Source organism: Bos indicus, chromosome 10 (assembly GCF_029378745.1).
Source record: "Bos indicus isolate NIAB-ARS_2022 breed Sahiwal x Tharparkar chromosome 10, NIAB-ARS_B.indTharparkar_mat_pri_1.0, whole genome shotgun sequence".
Classification (NCBI taxonomy): Eukaryota; Metazoa; Chordata; class Mammalia; order Artiodactyla; family Bovidae; genus Bos; species Bos indicus.
Genome location: NC_091769.1, coordinates 36,308,169 through 36,329,113, shown reverse-complemented (window position 1 = coordinate 36,329,113; position 20,945 = coordinate 36,308,169). Strand labels below are relative to the sequence as shown.

General features: G+C 48.5%; 1 protein-coding gene across 1 annotated transcript; it reads left to right on the top strand.

The window, feature by feature from the left end:
• The first annotated feature begins 571 nt into the window (after positions 1-571).
• On the top strand, positions 572-3,271 carry RHOV (ras homolog family member V). Its single transcript, XM_019968554.2, has 3 exons — positions 572-895; positions 1,685-1,743; positions 1,931-3,271. The coding sequence occupies exons 1-3, from the start codon at positions 688-690 to the stop codon at positions 2,372-2,374; spliced, it is 711 nt and encodes a 236-aa protein (XP_019824113.2). The 5' UTR covers positions 572-687; the 3' UTR covers positions 2,375-3,271.
• The last annotated feature ends 17,674 nt before the right edge of the window (positions 3,272-20,945 follow it).

Below are 20,945 nucleotides of genomic sequence, written 5' to 3'. Positions count from 1 at the left end.
GATCCTCCCCAGCTAGCTTCTCCAGCATCCCGAGATCCTTTAAAGGAGCAGAGTGAAGGTGTTTAAAGCCTGCCTTCAGGCTGAATCTAGAGGAAGCTCTTCCGTGGAAGAGGTACAATACATTCTTGCCTGCCGTGTTCCCTCTTGAGCTTATCTTCTGCCTCTTCATGATCTCTTTATTTTTAAAAAGTAATTCATTAATAAAATTATTATCCAGACTTTTTAATACTCAAACATGTCTTTTTTATTGTTTTGATTTGAATAAACGTTTAATTTGAAAATGTTGCATTATGTGTTCTGCAATTTGCTTCTTCTTCCTAACAATAAATCCTGGATATCTGTCTCTGCCAGGATACCGAGATCTGCCTCATCTGGGCAATTCTTTGTTCTCGAACTTGTGTGATTCCCTGAGCGTCAGTTTTCGGCCCGCGTCTCTACCTCCTGATGTTAGAGACTGCCTGACCTCTTGGGGCGTGCTGTAGAGGGAGGTCCTAGAGGAGGCTCGGAGGGTGGGCGGGGTCCGAGGCCGCTTGGGGTATGCAGATGAGGTGGGCGGGGTCCACATAAACCCAAGGGTAGCGGCTGGCGGTTGAGCTGGGTTTCCGCGGATTCAGTCAGAGGCAACCTACGGAACGTGCTTCACCGATCACAGCGGAGCCTGGTCCTCGGCTGTCCCCGGAGCGGGTCATGCCCCCGCGGGAGCTAAGCGAAGCCGAGTCGTCCCCGCTCCGATCCCCGACCCCTCCCCCGGGACGGGGCAGCGCCTCCCCCGAGCTGGGCATAAAGTGCGTGCTGGTGGGCGACGGCGCGGTGGGCAAGAGCAGCCTTATCGTCAGCTACACCTGCAATGGGTACCCCGCGCGCTACCGGCCCACAGCGCTGGACACCTTCTCCGGTACGTTCAACGGCCGCGGCGGCCGCGTGGCTGGGGGTGGGGTTGTGCACTCAGGGGCTGCGGCTGGAGCAGAGGAACCAGTGCACCGAACCCCCCCGGGAGGCTGGCTGGAGCAGGCCCCAAGGTGGCGCTGCTGAGGCTTGGTGGGATCAAGTACGCTCTTTCTTTTTCTTAAAAAAATTTTTTTTTTCATTTATCTTTGGCTGTGCTGGGTCTTCGTTGCTGCGCAGGTTTTTCTCTAGTTGCGGCGAGCGGGGACCACTGTAAATTGTAGTTCGCTGCTTCTCACTGCGGCGGCTTCACTTGTTGCGGAGCACCGGCTCTAGAGCGTCCCGGCTTCAGTAGTTACCTCATGTTTCGTTTCGGTTCCAGGGCTCTGGAGCACAGGCTCAATAGTTGTGGTCATGGGTTCAGTTGCTGTGAGGCATGTGGGATCTTCCTGGACCAAGGCTCGAACCAGTGTCTCCTGCATTGGCAGATGGATTCTTTACCACTGAGCCACCAGGGAAACCTCTTTTTCTTTTCTTTATTCGAGTATAATTTCTTTACAAAGTTGTGTTAGTTTCTGCCCTGCAACGAAGTGAATCAGCTATATATATACACGTATGCCTCCCTCTTGAACACTCGGCTCCCCCCATACCACCCATCACAGAGCACAGAGCTGAGCTCTCTGGGCTGTACTGTAGGTTCCCACTAGCTATCTATTTTATACACGGTAGTGTAAATACGTCAAACCTAATCTCAGAACGCTCTTTCTAACTCAGTCTTTCGCCTGCCTCTCCCCTGCAGTGCAAGTCCTGGTTGATGGAGCCCCGGTGCGCATTGAGCTCTGGGACACAGCGGGACAGGTGAGAAGTAGGAGCATCCTCTACTGGTCTGGGGTGAGGTGGGTTGGAGGCTGGGAAGATCCCGGGTCCATCAGGAATGGAGAAGGCCTTGGGCACTTAGTTATGAGTCTCAGTCTCTAAAACCCAGGTGGCAAGGGATTCCCTGCATCCTGTGGCAAGGAATAATGGCCTGAACTTTCCATCCTAGGAAGACCTTGACCGCCTTCGCTCCCTCTGCTACCCGGATACAGATGTCTTCCTGGCCTGCTTCAGTGTGGTGCAGCCCAGCTCCTTCCAAAACATCACAGAGAAATGGCTGCCAGAGATTCGTACTCACAATCCCCAGGCGCCCGTGCTGCTGGTGGGTACCCAGGCCGACCTGAGGGATGATGTCAATGTACTGATTCAGCTGGACCAGGGGGGCCGGGAAGGCCCGGTGCCTCAACCCCAGGCTCAGGGTCTGGCCGAGAAGATCCGGGCCTGCTGCTACCTGGAGTGCTCTGCCTTGACGCAGAAGAACTTGAAAGAGGTGTTTGACTCGGCCATTCTCAGTGCCATTGAGCACAAAGCCCGGCTGGAGAAGAAACTGAACGCCAAAGGTGTGCGCACTCTCTCCCGCTGCCGCTGGAAGAAGTTCTTCTGTTTTGTTTGAACAGCTGTGGCAGCAAAATGATCAGTAGGCCAATGGCCACAGACTTCTAGAACCTGAGACATGGGGCCTTTGAGAGGCTCTGCTGGCAGGGCCAGGCCACCCCCATGGGACTCAGTTCCCGTCTGAACGCTGTGGAGCCATGGGCCTTTAACTGCCCGCTCTTACATGCTAGGGTGAGCCTAGGGCCTGGATGGGGGAAGGCTCTGACTTGGATTTCTGTGGTCAAGGCTGACAGAGAAATCCTAGTACTTTGATTTTCATGGGATGATCCTGACAGTGTCAGCTGCCTCCAAGCAGTTTGGGATCCAGTTCCCATTTTCTTATTATGGGCCCTCAAGCCAGCCTGGCTGAATTAAGACCCCTTGTGGTGGTCCCCACCCTTTCCTTGGCCCAGGGGTGAGGAAGAGCCTGAGGAACAGCTGGGCATCTCGGAAGGCTGGAAGGTGTCCAGCCCTGATTTGGAGAGTTTAGAATGAATTGACTAAGACAGAGGTCTGTGAGAGATTGAGAAGGAGCAGAAAGTACAGCCTTGGAGCCTTAGGACTAGAGGCAGGCTGGGGAGAAGACAGATCAGAGGGCTTCTCTTGGAACGAAGAAGAGAAAGGAGAGTAGAGAAGTGGGGCAGCTGAGGAGCAAGGCTGACACTTGGGCTGTCCTCAAAGCCTCAAGGCCAGGGAGGGCGGGGCTGGTGCCTGAGAAGAACTGGGTCTCGGGGCTCCCTAGGCACTGCCCAAACTGGCTGGACAGGAGTGGTGCAGGAAGTGAGAGGCAAGGCCCAGCAAGAGGAGGGGGAGGAGCTGCAAATCGGAGCCTAAAGGAAGAAGGGGCTTTCTCCAAAATCATAGCCTAGAAGACAGGGCAATGTGGAATCTGCAAATAAAGCCTTAAGTTTCTGAAGCTGCTGTCTCTGTGTCTTTTTCTGGAGAGGTCAGCATGTTGGTCCCTCAAGACCCAACAGTTTGGATGGAGACAGCTTGGGTACCAAAAGACTGAGGCTAGATTGAAAGGTGAGGGCTGGTCTAGATGGGACAGTGATGGGAACTGGCCTGTGGGGAGGGGTTTGGGGCGCCCCGTTTGGGGCTTAGCTGGTTCCCAGGAGAGCTAGCGTGGGAAGCAGCCTGGAAACGGGTTTCCCCAGGTGTCAGCGCCAGAGCTGCTTTCCCATGACCTCACCGGGCGGGTGGTGCCCCTCCCCTTTTCCCCTCCCTTCTGGAGCACAGTGCTCAGCCCTGGGCTCTGGGGCAATCCTGAGCCCTCTAACCTTCCTGTCTACAGTGCCCCAGGGTTTCAGATTGGGGAGGGCCCTCTGATTCAGACCCCAAACACGAAGGGACCCCCATACAACTTAAACCTCAACCACTGGCCAAACTTCTTGGACTTGGGTTGGTTGAACTCAGTCTTTAGACTTAGCACTCAAAGGCTACATAAGGACCTAGTGAAGGTCAAGATGCCAGTGTTAACAATTTATATTGCTTTTTTTCTTTTTTTGGCCTCTTCTGTGCAGGCTGTGGGATCTAAGTTCCCCAACCAGGGATTGAACCTGCCCTCAGCAGTGAGAGTGAAGTGTCCTAACCAGTGGGCCACAAGGGAACTCTGGTTAACAATTTAAATAGAAGTTTGGTCCCAGAAATCCTTTGAGAGTGAAGGTTCATTGATTGATGACTTGGAAAGGAGCAGGGATTCAGAGAACATTCCCTGGACTTGGAGCTGGAAGGACGTTTAACAGGTGAATTTGGAGTGGGATGGGCACCACTTTACCTGTAAGGAAAGGGAGGCTTACAGAAAAAAAGGTAATATCCCAAGTAATATACTATTATAAGTGGCCATAAGAACTTTGCAAACTCTGCTGCTGCTGCTGCTGAGTCGCTGCAGTCGTGTCCGACTCTGTGGCAGCCCAGCAGGCTCCCCCGTCCCTGGGATTCTCCAGGCAAGAGCACTGGAGTGGGCTGCCATTTCCTTCTCCAGGCACACCTGGGACACTTGCTAGGCAACTAATGGGCCAGGTGAGCCTTCTGTCCCGGCCCAGCTCCCTCTGCAGGAAGTTGTGTGTGTGTGAGAAAGAACGTGGCTGTGGGACAAAAGTCCTAGCCAAGTGAAACCTCAGATAATCCCCAAGTTTAGTTTTGGCCAAGACTGTCCACCTTATGCCCCACCTGGGCTCTTCCCCCAGAGCTCTGGCCACCTGTCTCCCTTTGCCCCTTGCCCCCTCATGTGGATGGAGTCTCACGCCCCTGCTCCATGGCCGGCTGTTACCTCAGCCCAGCCTGACACACTCCCTTTCCTGGGGGCAGAGACCCCAGTTCAAGTTCAGGGTCTGGCATCAACCATGACCTTAGGCAATTTTTTTTTCCTTCTCTATGCCTCAGTTTCCTCATTCGCAAAATGAAACACTCAAGTCTCTGGATTAGAGATTTTCAAACCGTTCTAAGGTGACTTAAGGTGCTATGGGTTGGGGGAGGAAGCCTAATCAAGTGATCTTTGGGGTCTCTCCCAATTCCAGCTTCTTCCCTAATCCTCTGATGGTACTAGTATACCCATGTCGCTTTGTCTTCTCTCCTGCTGGGTCACTGAGCCTTGTTCGCCTCGCACCTGCATCTCTGCCACTCCCACTTCCCACCCCGGTCCCCCTAGTGCTGCTTCCTTTCTCCTGGCACTTCCCTGACTCAAGACTCTTCCTAGATCTCAGTGCCTGCAATGAACTCCCAGCTTCTCATTTCAGCACTCAAGACCACAAATCTGACACCAACCTGGACAAGTCCAGATTGTCCCAATGATCCCCACTCCCTGATCCCCAATCATTTTTTACTTCTGACTCCAAGTCTTTGCTTTTGCTAAATCCTCTAGAAAGTGCCCCCCACCTCCTCTCCCAACCAGATGCCCGGTTTCTCCTTTAACCGTCTTCTAGTCACTACTCAAGTCAAGTCAATACTTCCAGTCAATACTCTCCAGGACCTGTATCATTAATGTCTGCACTGCTGTCTTGGCCCATTAAGGAGACACTGAATTTAGTCTTTTGCTCACACTACACCACTGCCCCCCACCCACCATCACCAGCTAAATGGAGAGGGAACAAGTCCCATTCATGCCTCTGTGTTCCCACAGGATCATGGGCCCAGGCAACATTTGCTGCTGGCCATTTAGTGCTTGGGGCTTCCCTTGTGGCTCCGATGGTAAAGAATCTGCCTGCAATTCGAGAGACTTGGGTTTGATCCTTGGGTTGGGAAGATCCCCTAGAGAAGGGAAAGGCTACCCACTCCAGTAATTTGGCCTGGAGAATTCCATGGGCTGTATAGTCCATGGGGTCGAAAAGAGTTGGACACAACTGAGCGACTTTCAGTTTCATTAAGTGCTTGAGATAAAAAGCCAAGCAGTGAGCCCTGCAGGAGATCCCGAGGATAAAGTTCATCTCCAGGTCTGTGTCCAGGGGCCTTACCACAGGCCTAAAGAGTAATGGAATGCCTTGGACTTCCCTGGTGGCCCAGTGGTTAAGGCTCCTTGATGCCACTGCAGGGGGCCTGGGTTTGATCCCTGGTCAGGGGACTAGATCTCACGTGCTACAACTAAGAGTTCGAATGCTACTACTAAAGATCTCGCATGCATCAACTAAATGATCCTGCATGCTACAATGAAGATCTCACATGACGCAACTAAGACCTGGACACAGTAGAGATAAATATTTTTTCAAAAGAGCGATGGCTTGCTGGAAAGGCCTTCTGAGGCACTGGGCCCATGCCTGTACAGAGCAAAAGGGGATTTACCTCTTGTTCCAAACCCACCGTCTCTCTCGCTGTCTCTACAGTGTGATCTCTCTCTGCTTTTCTGGGACTGTTTTTATCTCTTTATCTCTCTCATTTGCCTCTTTTCCCCTCTTTGCTCTGCTCTTGAATCTAAAGGAACATTGACTATATTAACTGGAAAGAAATGTATGTTTCTTACATATACAGTCTTAAATTAGTGCTTATTGATGTAAAATTATTTTTAATATCTGTGGAACCAACCCTTAGTTGATGTTTTTAAATATCTATTTTCTTTTTTCACAATAAATGCTTCGCTTACAGAAAAACTGGAAAATCCAAAGCACTAGAAGATTGAAATGTACCAATAGTCTTAATTCCCAAAGATAATCCATAGTAACATTTTGATGTTACTTCCTTTTGGTTTTCTCTGTATATTTTTGAAATATTTTTTGTGATTATGCTAGATATAATTTTGTATTTTCAGTTTAAAATTTTAACAGCTTTTTCATGTTATTATAAACTCTGATTAGAATCTGTAACCATTTATGTATGTTTGTTTACTATTTCACTCTGATCATAATTTCTTCAACTAGATCCCCATTTGGGTGCATTCAGGTTGTTTTCCTTTAAATACTTTTTTTCTTTTATAAATGAGATTAAATCCACAGTTGATTATTTTTTCCACCACGGATTGGTGACCATCTATAGAAAAAACATCCTTCAATTTTGGCTTGGATACTGGGCCACCATATGGTCGTAAATGGGGCCTATGAGGGAGCTTTGCCTGTTGACTTGTCAGAGGCTCTTTCTGTTGAAGCATGACTAGCAGATTGTGGGTGTTCAATAAATACTACATGATGACAAGGTATGTATATATGACATATTTGTGTTCATGTACATCCCTCTGCATCCCTGTTTTTGCTCTTGTGTATTTCAAGTGGATATTACCTTTGTGCAGACCTCTGAACCCTTCCATGCGTGTGCAAGTTTGTGTATCTACATGTGTAAATGTGGATGTCTGTCTTCATGTGAGATGTGTGTAGCTCCGCATGTGTACATTTGTGTATCCACATAATACTTGCCCTTGCTGGGGCTGCTAAGTCACTTCAGTCGTGTCCAACTCTGTGTGACCCCATAGACAGCAGCCCACCAGGCTCCCCGGTCCCTGGGATTCTCCAGGCAAGAACACTGGAGTGGGTTGCCATTTCCTTCTCCAATGCATCAAAGTGAAAAGTGAAAGTGAAGTCGCTCAGTCGTGTCCGACTCTTAGCGACCTCATGGACTGAAGCCTGTCAGGCTCCTCCATCCGTGGGATTTTCCAAGCAAAAGAGTACTGGAGTGGGGTGCCATTGCCTTTTGGTGAATCTATTGATTGCTAGTTTTGGGATGGTCTGCCACTTAGGAGCCTCTTTGATCTTGAGGCTAGTTTCCTAACTTTGCTGGACTCCCCGTATACTCCCCCCACATCCCTCAAACTGCTCAGCAGTCGCACTTGGATATCATATGAGATAGAGCAAACTAAAGAAGCTTCACAAGTCTAAAGCTCCATACACCTTGTGTTGACACTTTGGAAACAAAACGTTATGACTGCCATGATTCAATGTCAGGACCACGTTTCAGTTTTTGTGTGTGTTTGTTTTTCCACTAAATAAAACTATTTTATTAATCTTACACTCTGCCTAAGCTAGCTAAAATTTTTTTTAACTTAGCATGTATGCATGGGTGTGTTGGATGTGTGTTGGTCTCTGTGCCTCCGTGTGTACATCTAGGTTTGGGTCTTGTGTCTTCGGGGCTGTATGTCTATGTGTCTGTGTGTGCCCAGGCTCAATTCTGAGTGGGTCTGTGTGTTGGGGGGGGTGGCGGGGGGCGGGGCTGGGGGTTTCCTCCATGAGCATCTTTGTGCTGGGTGTGTGTGTGCTGGGCTGGTGTGTGAGTGCACACTTGAGGGAGCTGGGCCTTAATCGCTTTCCCCTGGTTAGCAGAGCGGTGCCCAGGGCAGAGGTGACACACCCTCCGATCTCATTCTCCTGGGAACCAGCTTGGGAGAGTGAGTGAGACCGAGAGCAGACTGCGTCAGGAGTACCGGCCCCTTTTGCAACCAGCCCAGGCCCCAGGCGGTAACCAGGCTCTCACAGGTCAGACCTGCCCACTGTGCCTGGCTGCCAGGAAACCCCGCTCCCAGCAGGGCTGCGCTGTCAGCGCCCTCCCTGGGCTTGGGCCAAATCCTCTGGCGAGCGGAACTCAGCCAGCCGAGAGGCCACATTAGTCACGCTGTGACAACAGTAGGGAGTGACTTCCCAGGCCTGGGCAGTGCTGACTGTCCCAGGAAACCACTGTTTTCTGTCCCTGGTTGCGGCAACGCTTAGGCAGCCTGGTCTGCTCCAGTATTGTCTTCCATTCTTACAACTGAACTTCCAGATGGGCCAGAGGGCTCTTATTAGCTCCGATTTTCAGATGAGACTGAAGCCAAGGCCAAGATGGCGCTTGGACCTGGGCCCTGACCCTGCATCCAGGCTTCTTTCTAGGGTGCCTCCTGGAGGCTCTGCCCCCCTAGAAATAGACCTCCCAGAGGGCAGGGCTGGGAGGCATGGTTGATGGGACAGACAGATTAGGTCGTTCTAGGCTGAGTGGGACAGAGGGAGACAGGGTCGGAGTGGAATGTGAGAAGGGAAGTTGGCACTGAAGCGGGCCTGCCCTCCTCCTGGAATGTTCTCCACGCTTCCTCCACTGAACAGATTTGTCCCCTAACTGGGATGACCGTGCAATTCATTGTCAGACTCGGGATATTTCTGAGATTGAATGGGAACTCTATTAATAACCTGGGCGTATGGTCACCCTGCTCATACCCTTCTGGAAGGCAGAGCCAGTCAACGGTCTCCTTGCCTGGCCAGCTCCTTGGCTTGCTTGACCTTTGCCTGTACCAGTCTGTACCAGACTCTCTGGCCCCTGGGCGGTGAGGGGTAGCAAGGGGGCCTTTGGGCCAGGTGGGGCACAGTGATTCCCTGGGGCCCCTTGAAACTGGCAGAAAAGCAAGCAGCCCAGCCCCCAACCAGGGACGCCTGACCCATCGTGTGTTTCCCCCTCAGACCTGTACTCACTGTGGTCATGTTCCACTGCTTCTGCCCATCTTCTCTCCCTCCCCAGCACCCCATACCTGCTGGAGATGGCAAGATCATCCCCTGGTGAGACAGGGACCCTCTATTCCCCAGGATATGTGTGTTTTTCTACCTATGGCACTGTTCCACCCCTGCCCAACAGGCCATGTGTCCCGCCGACCACCCCATCTCCCATGGGTTCTCCAGTTTCAGTTCTATCCCCAACTCGCTGGGCGACTTTGGCCAAATTACTGCTTTCTTCCTTGTCTAAGTTTCTCCCAGTTGTGAAGCGGGGTTAGTACTCTCTGCCCCTCCCTGGCTCCCAGGGGACCTTCAGGGAGAAGCACGAGAAGAGTGGGGAACTGATATGGAGGAAGCTGTGCAGTGTGTGAAGGAGCAGTTCTGGCCTGTGTTTACATGGGTGTGTGGGCCTTGGGATCCCAGCCTCCTGAGGCTTGGGAACAGCCCTGACTGCTCCTTGGCCTGGTTCCTTTGTCCCACTTCCAGAGAAATGACAGACACTAAGCCCAGGAGCCTGGGCATCTGGAGAAGATGAGACCTCCGAGCAAAAAGTTTGGGGCTCAGACTTCCTGGCCTATTCTGTCCCCAGACACTGGCTATGTGACCATGGGCAAGTCACTGCCCATCTCTGGGCCTCAACAACTTGGCTCTGACAGCCTCCACCAGTCGTGTATTCAGGGGGCCCTAGAATCTGTAACCTGTAACCATAGTTTAGGGATTAGAAAGGATTTTGCCACCTAGTCCAAGTCCTTCACTTTTCATAGAGCACTATGGATTTTCTGGGGGCCACAGACTAGTTCTGGTTAACCTAGGATCATAAACTGGTTGCAAAGAGGATCGAGCAGGAGAGGGTAAGTGGATCAGAGAAAATCCACTGGCGAGACAACTCCAAGTGGGTTGGTGAGTCAACAATGTAATCTTTTGTACTGCATCAGTATTCGATCATCCCCAGTCCTCTCAGCCTCTCCAGCCATGCCTGAAACCCAGCCTGGGCCTCTCCTCCCCTTCCCCACTATTTCATTCCGACTCTGCTCTCTGCCACCTGCTAGGACTCCACCTGGCTCCTCAACCATTCATGAAGATCAGCTGGCAACTCATTCCCAGCATCCTCCTTTCCTGACCCTGGCAGGGTTTGAAACCCCTCACCTTTGAGCCTCTTTCTTTCTGGGTCTCCTGCTGCCCCTCCGACTGCTCCTCCTCAGCTTCCTTTTCCTCCAGAGGCTCTGTCTTTACTTACCGCTCTCCCCTCTAGGTTGACTCTCTCCATAAGTAGTCTCCTCCTTCCTGCCCTTCACCCTCACATGGCTTATTCTCTCCACCAGGCCCACACACTCACCTCCAGGGTGTTGGGGGCCTCACCAGGAGGCCCCACACCTGGGACGCAGAGCTAAGTGCATGGCCCAAAGACTATAAGACTCGTATGTTTTTGCCTTATTCCTAGCCCTATCTTATGTTCCTTCTTAGGTTTCTTTTTAAATCTTGTTCCTTTGTACTCATCTCATAGTTTATAGACCCTTTTAAGTTGCCTTTAAATCTTTCCCCAGTAAGGCTATGCAAAAGCAAACAAAAACTAAGATCAACAATAAGAGCCACAAAGACCTACAAAAAGATCAACAAAACCAGTCTCCATCTGGTCCCTGATGGCCCTCACCTTCTGCTTGGTTCTCCTGAAGCTGCCTTCCTCCCCTGGGCCCTGTTTCTATTGATGGCACTGCCAGATTTCTGGCACAGAAAACCGGAAGGCCCCGCTGACTCAGCTTCTCTGTCTGCACGAGCCAGTCAGTCACCAAGTCTTGGAGCTTCTCTCTCCTTTACCAGCCCCTCATTCTCTATCCCATCTCAGAGACTCCGGATCTAATGATTTGTTTCTTTCCGAAACAGACCTCAATATCTCTTCCGAAACCATTATTCATTGTAGAAAAGCAATAGATATTCATTGTAGAAAATTTTCAAAAATGCAAGTCAACAAAAAGAAGAATGTGAAAACCACCTATAATTTTATCAACAAGAAAACACTGTAGGCATTTGGGTAAAAATCTTTTTCAGTTTTATGTAAAAGAGTTTTTGTGCATGTGTTTTTTTTAAGCTCTTCTTAGTTTCTTTCCCAGTGTATTTTTTTGGTCTTCCTGGTTCTGGGCTCAGCTGATGGAACCCCAGGAGCTACTGCAGGTAGGGGAGGAGAGTACTGTGGGGGAGTTTCGGCCACCCCCGGGGGCTGAAGCCAGCTTCTGGGTTTGTGGTTTCCAGGTGACACTCTTGACCTTGGGGGTGGAGGGTGGGGGTGGGCTGAGAAGTGCCTTCCCAGGCTTCAGTCTAGCTGAAGCCTGGGAAGGTGGGGAAGGGAGTGGTCTTGTGCAATAGGACAAACCACTCCTCATTCAGGGCTGTTTGTTTAAAGGGGCAGGGATGGGTTCCAGAGAAACAACCCTGTTTTGTTTTCTTTTTAAAAATTTATTTATTTACTTATTGGCTGTGCTGAGTCTTCATTGTTGTGCAAGAACAACACACTAGTTGCCCTGAGTGGGGGCTACTCTTGCAGTGTGTGGGCTCTTTCACTGCAGTGGCTCTTGTTGCAGCGCACCAGTTCTAGAGAGTGGGCTCAGTAGTTGTGGTGCACGTGCTTAGTCGCCCCGTGGCACGTGGAATCTTCCCAGACAAGGAATCTAACCTGGGGCCCCTGCATTGGCAGATGGATTCCTAACCACTGGACTACCAGGGAAGTCCTCAGAAGCAATACAGTTTTTGTCAGTCTTTATTAGATTTAAGGGCCTAGATCTGATAGAGTGCCTGATGAACTATGGAATGAGGTTCGTGACATTGTACAGGAGACAGGGATCAAGACCATTCCCATAGAAAAGAAATGCAAAAAAGCAAAATGGCTGTCTGGGGAGGCCTTACAAATAGCTGTGAAAAGAAGAAAAGCGAAACGCAAAGGAGAAAAGGAACGATATAAACATCTGAATGCAGAGTTCCAAAGAATAGCAAGGAGAGATAAGAAAGCCTTCTTCAGCAATCAATGCAAAGAAATAGAGGAAAACAACAGAATGGGAAAGACTAGGGATCTCTTCAAGAAAATCAGAGATACCAAAGGAACATTTCATGCAAAGATGAGCTCGATAAAGGACAGAAATGGTATGGACCTAACAGAAGCAGAAGATATTAAGAAGAGATGGCAAGAATACACAGAAGAACTGTACAAAAAAGATCTTCATGACCCAGATAATCACAATGGTGTGATCACTGACCTAGAGCCAGACATCCTGGAATGTGAAGTCAAGTGGGCCTTAGAAAGCATCACTACAAACAAAGCTAGTGGAGGTGATGGAATTCCAGTTGAGCTATTCCAAATCCTGAAAGATGATGCTGTGAAAGTGCTGCACTCAATATGCCAGCAAATTTGGAAAACTCAGTAGTGGCCACAGGACTGGAAAAGGTCAGTTTTCATTCCAATCCCAAAGAAAGGCAATGCCAAAGAATGCTCAAACTACCGCACAATTGCACTCATCTCACACGCTAGTAAAGTAATGCTCAAAATTCTCCAAGCCAGGCTTCAGCAATATGTGAACCATGAACTTCCTGATGTTCAAGCTGGTTTTAGAAAAGGCAGAGGAACCAGAGATCAAATTGCCAGCATCCGTTGGATCATGGAAAAAGCAAGAGAGTTCCAGGAAAACATCTATTTCTGCTTTATTGACTATGCCAAAGCCTTTGACTGTGTGGATCACAATAAACTGTGGAAAATTCTGAAAGAGATGGGAATACCAGACCACCTGACCTGCCTCTTGAGAAATCTGTATGCAGGTCAGAAAGCAGCAGTTAGAACTGGACATGGAACAACAGACTGGTTCCAAATAGGAAAAGGAGTACATCAAGGCTGTATATTGTCACCCTGTTTATTTAACTTATATGCAGAGTACATCATGAGAAACGCCGGACTGGAAGAAACACAAGCTGGAATCAAGATTTCCGGGAGAAATATCAATAACCTCAGATATGCAGATGACACCACCCTTATGGCAGAAAGTGAAGAGGAACTCAAAAGCCTCTTGGTGAAAGTGAAAGTGGAGAGTGAAAAAGTCGGCTTAAAGCTCAACATTCAGAAAACGAAGATCATGGCATCTGGTCCCACCACTTCATGGGAAATAGATGGGGAAACAGTGGAAATAGTGTCAGACTTTATTTTTCTGGGCTCCAAAATCACTGCAGATGGTGACTGCAGCCATGAAATTAAAAGACGCTTGCTCCTTGGAAGGAAAGTTATGACCAACCTAGATAGCATATTCAAAAGCAGAGACATTACTTTGCCAACAAAGGTTCGTCTAGTCAAGGCTATGGTTTTTCCTGTGGTCATGTATGGATGTGAGAGTTGGACTGGGAAGAAGGCTGAGCGCCAAAGAATTGATGCTTTTGAACTGTGGTGTTGGAGAAGACTCTTGAGAGTCCCTTGGACTGCAAGGAGATCCAACCAGTCCATTCTGAAGGAGATCAGCCCTGGGATTTCTTTGGAAGGAATGATGCTAAAGCTGAAACTCCAGTACTTTGGCCACCTCATGTGAAGAGTTGACTCATTGGAAAAGACTCTGATTCTGGGAGGGACTGGGGGCGGGAGGAGAAGGGGACGACAGAGGATGAGATGGCTGGATGGCATCACTGACTCGATGGACGTGAGTCTGAGTGAACTCCGGGAGTTGGTGATGGACAGGGAGGCCTGGCGTGCTGCTATTCATGGGGTCGCAAAGAGTCAGACACAACTGAGCGACTGATCTGATCTCTGATCTGATTTGGCTTCCCTGATAGCTCAGTTTTTAAAGAATCTGCCTTCAATGCAGGAGACCCCAGTTTGATTCCTGGGTCGGGAAGATCCCCTGGAGAAGGGATAGGCTACCCACGCCAATATTCTTGGGCTTCCCTTGTGGCTCAGCTGGTAAAGAATCTGCCTACAATGCTGGAGACCTAGGTTCAATCCCTGGGTTGGGAAGATCCCCTGGAGAAGGGAAAGGCTACCCACTCTAGTATTCTGGCCTAGAGATTTCCATGGACTGTATAGTTCATGGGGTCGCAAAGATATGACTGAGTGACTTTCACCTCACCTCATGTGAGCTGCTAGGACCAGTAAGTTCTAGAGAAAACACTGGAAGGAGGATGGGTTATTAGGGATAAGACGCCCAAAGTCAAATGCCTGGAGGGCCCAGGCAAGCACCTAACCTAGGGAGATGTAGGGTGGATAGGGGATGGGGGCAGTTAGTGCCTGAGGGGATCAAGAGGACCTAGTGCCTAAATCACTGTAGGAATGTGGACCTCAATTGCCAGAGTCTTAAGTTTTCACAAGCTAGATATGTGTGTGTGTGTGTTTTAAATAAAGTTTCCCGATTCTTTAAATGTAATAACTAATTAAAGAAATTAAACCACTGTTTGGGTCACAGCCCAACTGACTGCCAGCATGCAACCTTTCCAACTAGGCTTTACTGCCTGTCTACCATGTACTTCACAAAGGTCCCTCTGCCTAACTTACTTGATGTGGCTTCCTCCTCCCTTCCCTCTCTCTGGGTTTCCACCTCTTAATGATATAGCCTGCTTATATGTCCACTTCTTAAAGTTCAGTTTGGATTTCCCTTCCCTTGTCCCTCTGCTCAAATCCCCAAGTGCCCACCAATGTGATCTCTACCTACCAGCCTCCCAGCTTTTCCTTTTAGTGCTTGAGCCAAACTGAGCAGCTGGCTGGACCCCTGTCAAAACAAGAACCATGATCTCCACTGCCCAGCTTTTGCTCACTTTGATTTTGTTATGCCTGCAGCACACACAGCCACCTGTTCATCTCATTTTATACCTCCTTCATGAAGCTGTCTCCAAGATGGCAGACTAGAAGAACATGCACTCATCTTCTGTGAGAATTCCAAAATTACAACACACTGCTGAACAACCGTTGACAGGAGACTGTTGGATCCCACCAAAAAAGATACCCCATGTCCAAGGGCAAAGGAGAAGCCCCAGCAAGATGGTAGGAGGGGAGAAATCACATTTTGAATCAAACCCCGTACCCATCAGAGATGCTTGGAGGGCTCAAACAAACCTTGTGCACACCAGGACCCAGAGACCCCACAGAGACTGAGCCAGAACTGTGTTTGAGTGTCTCCTGTGGAGACACGGGTCAGCAGTGGACTGCTTCAGGGGCAGGAGCTCTGGGTGCAGTAGACCTGGGTATGACATAAGCACTCTTGGAGGAGGTTGCCATTAACCCCACCATAGAGCCACCAGAACTTACACAGGACTGGGGAAACAGACTCTTGAAGGGCACAAACAAAACCTTGTGTGCACCAGCACCCAGGAGAAAGGAGGAGTGAGCCCCATAAGAGACTGACCCAGACTTGCCCGTGAGTGTCTAGGAGTCTCTGGTGGAGGCATGGGTCAGTGGTGGCCTGCTGCAGGGTTGGGGGCACTGAGTGCAGCAGTGCCTGCACTTTTGAAGGAGTTGCATTGTCTTATTTAGCTTCACCATAGTTTGGCCTCAGGTCAAACAACAGGGAAGGAACACAGCCCTGCCCATCAATAGAAAATTGGATTAAAGACTTACTGAGCATGGCCCCGCCCATCAAAACAAGACCCAGTTTCCCCCTCAGTCTGTCTATCCCATCAGGAAGCTTCCATAGCCTCTTATCCTTCTCCATTAGAGGGCAGACAGACTGAAAACCACAATCACAGAAAACTAACCAATCTGATCACATGGACCACAGCCTTGTCCAACTCAATGAAACTATGAGCCACGCTGTGTAAGACCACCCAAGATGGACAGGTCATGGTGGAGAGTTCTGACAAAACGTGGTCCACTGGAGAAGGAAATGGCAAACCACTTCAGTATTCTTGCCTTGAGAAGCCATGAACAGTATGAAAAGGCAAAAGATAGGGCACTGAAAGATGAACTCCCCAGGTCAGTAGGTGCCCAATATGCTACTGGAGATCAGTGGAGAAATCACTCCAGAAAGATTGAAGAGATGGAGCCAAAGCAAAAACAATACCCAGTTGTGGATGTGACTGGTGATAGAAGTAAAGTCTGATGTTGTAAAGAGCAATATTGCATAGGAACCTGGAATGTTAGGTCCATGAATCAAGGCAAATTAGAAGTGGTCAAACAAGAGATGGCAAGAGTGAACCTCGACATTTTAGGAATCCGTGAACTAAAATGGACTGGAATGGGTGAATTTAACTCAGAATTTATCTACTACTGTGGGCAAGAATCCCTAAGAAGAAAAGGACTAGCCCTCATAGTCAACAAAAGAGTCCAAAATGCAGTACTTGGATGCAATCTCAAAAATGACAGAATGATCTCTGTTCATTTCCAAGGCAAACCATTCAATATCACAGTAATCCAAGCCTATGCCCCAACCAGTAATGCTGAAGAAGCTTAAGTTGAATGGTTCTAAGAAGACCTACAAGATCTTCTAGAACTAATATCCAAAAAAGTTGTTGTTTTCATTATAGGGGACTGGAATGCAAAAATGGGAAGTCAAGAGATACCAGAGTAACAGGCAAATTTGGCCTTGTAGTACAAAACGAATCAGGTCAAAGGCTAACAGTTTTGCCAAGAGATGCACTGGTCATAGCCAACATCTTTTCCAACAACACAAGAGAAGACTTTACACATGGACATCACCAAATGGTCAATACCAAAATCAGGTTGATTATATTCTTTGCAGCCAAAGATGGAGAAGCTCTATACAGTCAGCAAAAACAAGACCAGGAGCTGACTGTGGCTCAGATCATGAACTCCTTATTGCCAAATTCAGACTTAAATTGAAGAAAGTAGGGAAAACCACTAGAGCATTCAGGTATGACCTAAATCAAATCACTTATGATTATACAGTGGAAATGACAAATAGATTCAAGGGATTAGATCTGATAGACAGAATGCCTGAAGAGCTGTGGATGGAGGTTTGTGACATTGTATAGGAGGCAGTGATCAAGACCACCCCCAAGAAAATGAAATGCAAAAAGGCAAAATGGTTGTCTGAGAAGACCTTACAAATACCTAAGAAAAGAAGAGAAGCGAAAGGCAAAGGAGAAAAGGAAAGATATATCCATTTGAATGCAGTGTTCCAAAGAATAGCAAGGAGAGATAAGAAAGCCTTCCTCAGTGATCAGTGCAAAGAAACAGAGAAAAACAATAGAATGGGAAAGACTAAAGATCTCTTCAAGAAAATCAGAGATACTAAGGGAACATTTCATGCAAGATGGGCACAATAAGGACAGAAATGGTATGGACTGAACAGAAGCAGAAGATATTAAGAAGAGGTGGCAAGAAAACACAGAACAACTATACAAAAAAGATTTTCATGACCCAGATAACCATGATGGTGTGATTACTCACCTAGAGCCAGACATCCTGGAATGTGAAGTCAAGTGGGCCTTAGAAAGCATCACTACAAACAAAGCTAGTGGAGGTGATGGAATTCCAGTTGAGCTAATTCAAATCCTGAAAGATGATGCTGTGAAAGTGCTGCACTCAATATGCCAGCAAATTTGGAAAACTCAGCAGTGGCCACAGGACTGGAAAAGGTCAGTTTTCATTCCAATCCCAAAGAAAGGTAATGCCAAAGAATGCTCAAACTACCACACAACTGCACTCATCTCACACGTTAGCAAGTTTAAGTAATGCTCAAAATTCTCCAAGCTGAGCTTCAGCAGTATGTGAACCATGAAATTCCAGATGTTCAAGCTAGATTTAGAAAAGGCACAGGAACCAGAGATCAAATTGCCAGCATCCGTTGGATCATCAAAAAAGCAAGAGAGTTCCAGAAAAACACCTACTTCTGCTTTATTGACTACACCAAAACCTTTGACTGTGTGGATCACAATAAACTGTGGAAAATTCTGAAAGAGATGGGAATACCAGACCACCAGACCTGCCTCTTGAGAAATCTGTATGCAGGTCAAGAAGCAACAGTTAGAACTGGATATGGAACAACAGACTGGTTCCAAATAGGAAAAGGAGTATGTCAAGGCTGCATATTGTCACCCTGTTTATTTAACTTATATGCAGAGTACATTATGAGAAATGCTGGGCTGGAGGAAGCACAAACTGGAATCAAGATTGCTGGGAGAAATATCAATAACCTCAGATATGCAGATGATACCACCCTTATGGCAGAAAGTGAAGAGGAACTAAAGAGCCTCTTGATGAAAGAGGAGAGTGAAAAAGCTGGCTTAAAACTCAACATTCAGAAAACTAAAATCATGGCATCTGGTCCCATCACTTTATGGCATATAGGTGGGGAAACAGTGGAAACAGTGACAGACTTTATTTTTTGGGCTCCAAAATCACTGCAGATGGTGACTGCAGCCATGAAATTAAAAGATGCTTGCTCATTGGAAGAAAAGTTATGACCAACCTAGACAGCATATTAAAAAGCAGACAACTAAGGTCTGTCTAGTCAAAGCTATGGTTTTTCCAGTAGTCATGTATGGATGTGAGAGTTGGGCTATAAAGAAAGCTGAGCGCCAAAGAGTTGATGCTTTTGAACTGTGGTGTTGCAGAAGACTTGCACTGCAAGGAGATCCAACCAGTCCATCCTAAAAGAAATCAGTCCTGAATATTCATTGGAAGGACTGATCCTGAAGCTGAAACTCCAATACTTTGGCCACCTGTGGCGAAGAACTGACTCATTTGAAAAGACCCTGATCTGGGAAAGATTGAAGGCGAGAGAAGGGGATGACACAGGATACAATGGTTGGATGGCATCACCGACTCAATGGACATGAGTTTGAGTAAACTCCGGGAGTTAGTGATGGACAGAGAAGCCTGCTGTGCTGCAGTCGGTGGAGTCGCAGAGTCGGACAAGACTGAGCAACTGAACTGAACTGATGAAGCCATTTCCCAACCTCTTTCTTAATCTCTGTGGCTTGACCAGCCTGTTTCATTCAACATCCATTTGTGGGATATGCTGTAACCAAGGGGATCCTGGCACGGTGGATACTGAGGTAAATAAGACCCGGCCTCCATCCCAGAGTGGAGGAGCCTTGTCCCACTTAAGCTAACACCCGGTCATGTGTATGCAGGGCAGCTATGAGAGGGTGGCTTTTTCAGCTGGATTATCAAGTAGGAGCTTTCCAGAGGCAAAGAGATATTCAAGGTGGAGGCAACTGCCTATACAAAGAAAAGGAGGTGTGAAAGTTCTGGGAAAAGGAGTCATTTGGCTGGGGACAGAGCAGAGAACAGTTGGGAATGTCTCAGCAGTTCGGGGACCAAATTGTTTAGGTACAGTATTTGCATTCCTTCCGCCTGCACTCCAGTGTGTAAGTTCCAGAAAAGCAGGTGCTGTGTGTCAACTTTTATTGCTCCACACCTGACACCTGTCTGGGACTGTGTACTCTGGGTTCAACTCTTGCCGCAAAGACAGCTCCTGGCAGTGATAAGAGCGCCCCCTAGTGGCTCCTCTGCACTCCCACCTCTCGTCAGCCAGCTGACTCAGCCCTGCCTGCCTCCCAGCAGCTCTTGCTAGGGAAGGAACTTTTGTCTGCCGTCATCTCACTTCATCTCCACCCTCCCTAAGAGGAGGATGCTCCCTTCAGTCCAACAAACACTTATTAAGCTCTTATTCTGTGTTGATTACTCTTCTAGGCATTGAGATACAGAATTGACATCAGCCTGGAAGTGCTCATAGAGAACCAAGGGATAATGAAGTTTCCTGGTGCTGTGGGGACGAGAGGAGGAATCAAGCCCATTTTGAACCTTGAAGGATGCATGAGTGGCTGGCAAAGTAGGAAGCAAAATACAATGCCCTTTGAAATGGAAACAGCCAAAGCACAGTAAAGGCCCCACCCCTGCCATCTACTCAATGTTTATTGAACCACTACCATTTACTAAGGTCATAGAGGGGGTGTGGCGAGCTGCAGACTCAGGTGATTTAAGATGCCATCTGTGTCTGCAGCACTGTGGGAAGACAGGTAACTAAATGGAAAAGGGGGTGCTTGGTGATGAGGGTCCTGTTAGCAGACACAGGATGTAGAGCAGGGAGTAATCCCGAGAGGATCTCAGGAATGAGCACTCATGAGAAGGGTGAAGATGGGCCAGTTCAGTACCACAGGCGCAAGGGCTGTGAGAAAGCCATCAAAAAGAGGCCTGTCCTGGGCTGCTAATAAGGTTTTGCTTCTTTTAGAAAAAATTAATTTACTTATTTGGTTGCACCAAGCCTTAGCTGTGGCATGTGAACACTTGGTCATGGTATGTGGGACCTAGTTCCCTGTGTGTGTGCTAAGTCGCTTCAGCCGTGTCCAACTCTGTGAGCCTCTGGACTGTAGCCCGCCAGGCTCCTCTGGCCATGGGATTCTCCAGGCAAGAATACTAGAGTGGGTTGCCGTGCCATCCTCCAGGGAATCTTCCCAACCCAGGGATCAAACCTGCCTCTCTTAAGTCTCCTGCATTGGCAGGCGGGTTCTTTACCACCAGTGCCACCCCTGGCCAGGGGTCAAAACCGGGCCCCCTGCACTGGGAGCACCACTGGACTACCCGGGAAATCCCAAGGCTCCGCTTCTTGATCTGGGTGCCTGTCTCCTGGGTGTGTGCAGTTATGGAAATTTATTGAGCTGTACACTTAGGACTCAAATATGGACATTAACCTCAGTTGCTCTTCAACCCTTTAAAAGTAGTCCTCAACCTCTCACACTGCTATTTGATTTTTCTGTGTGGCACTTTCCACAATTTAAAAAAGTCTCTCTTTTGTAATG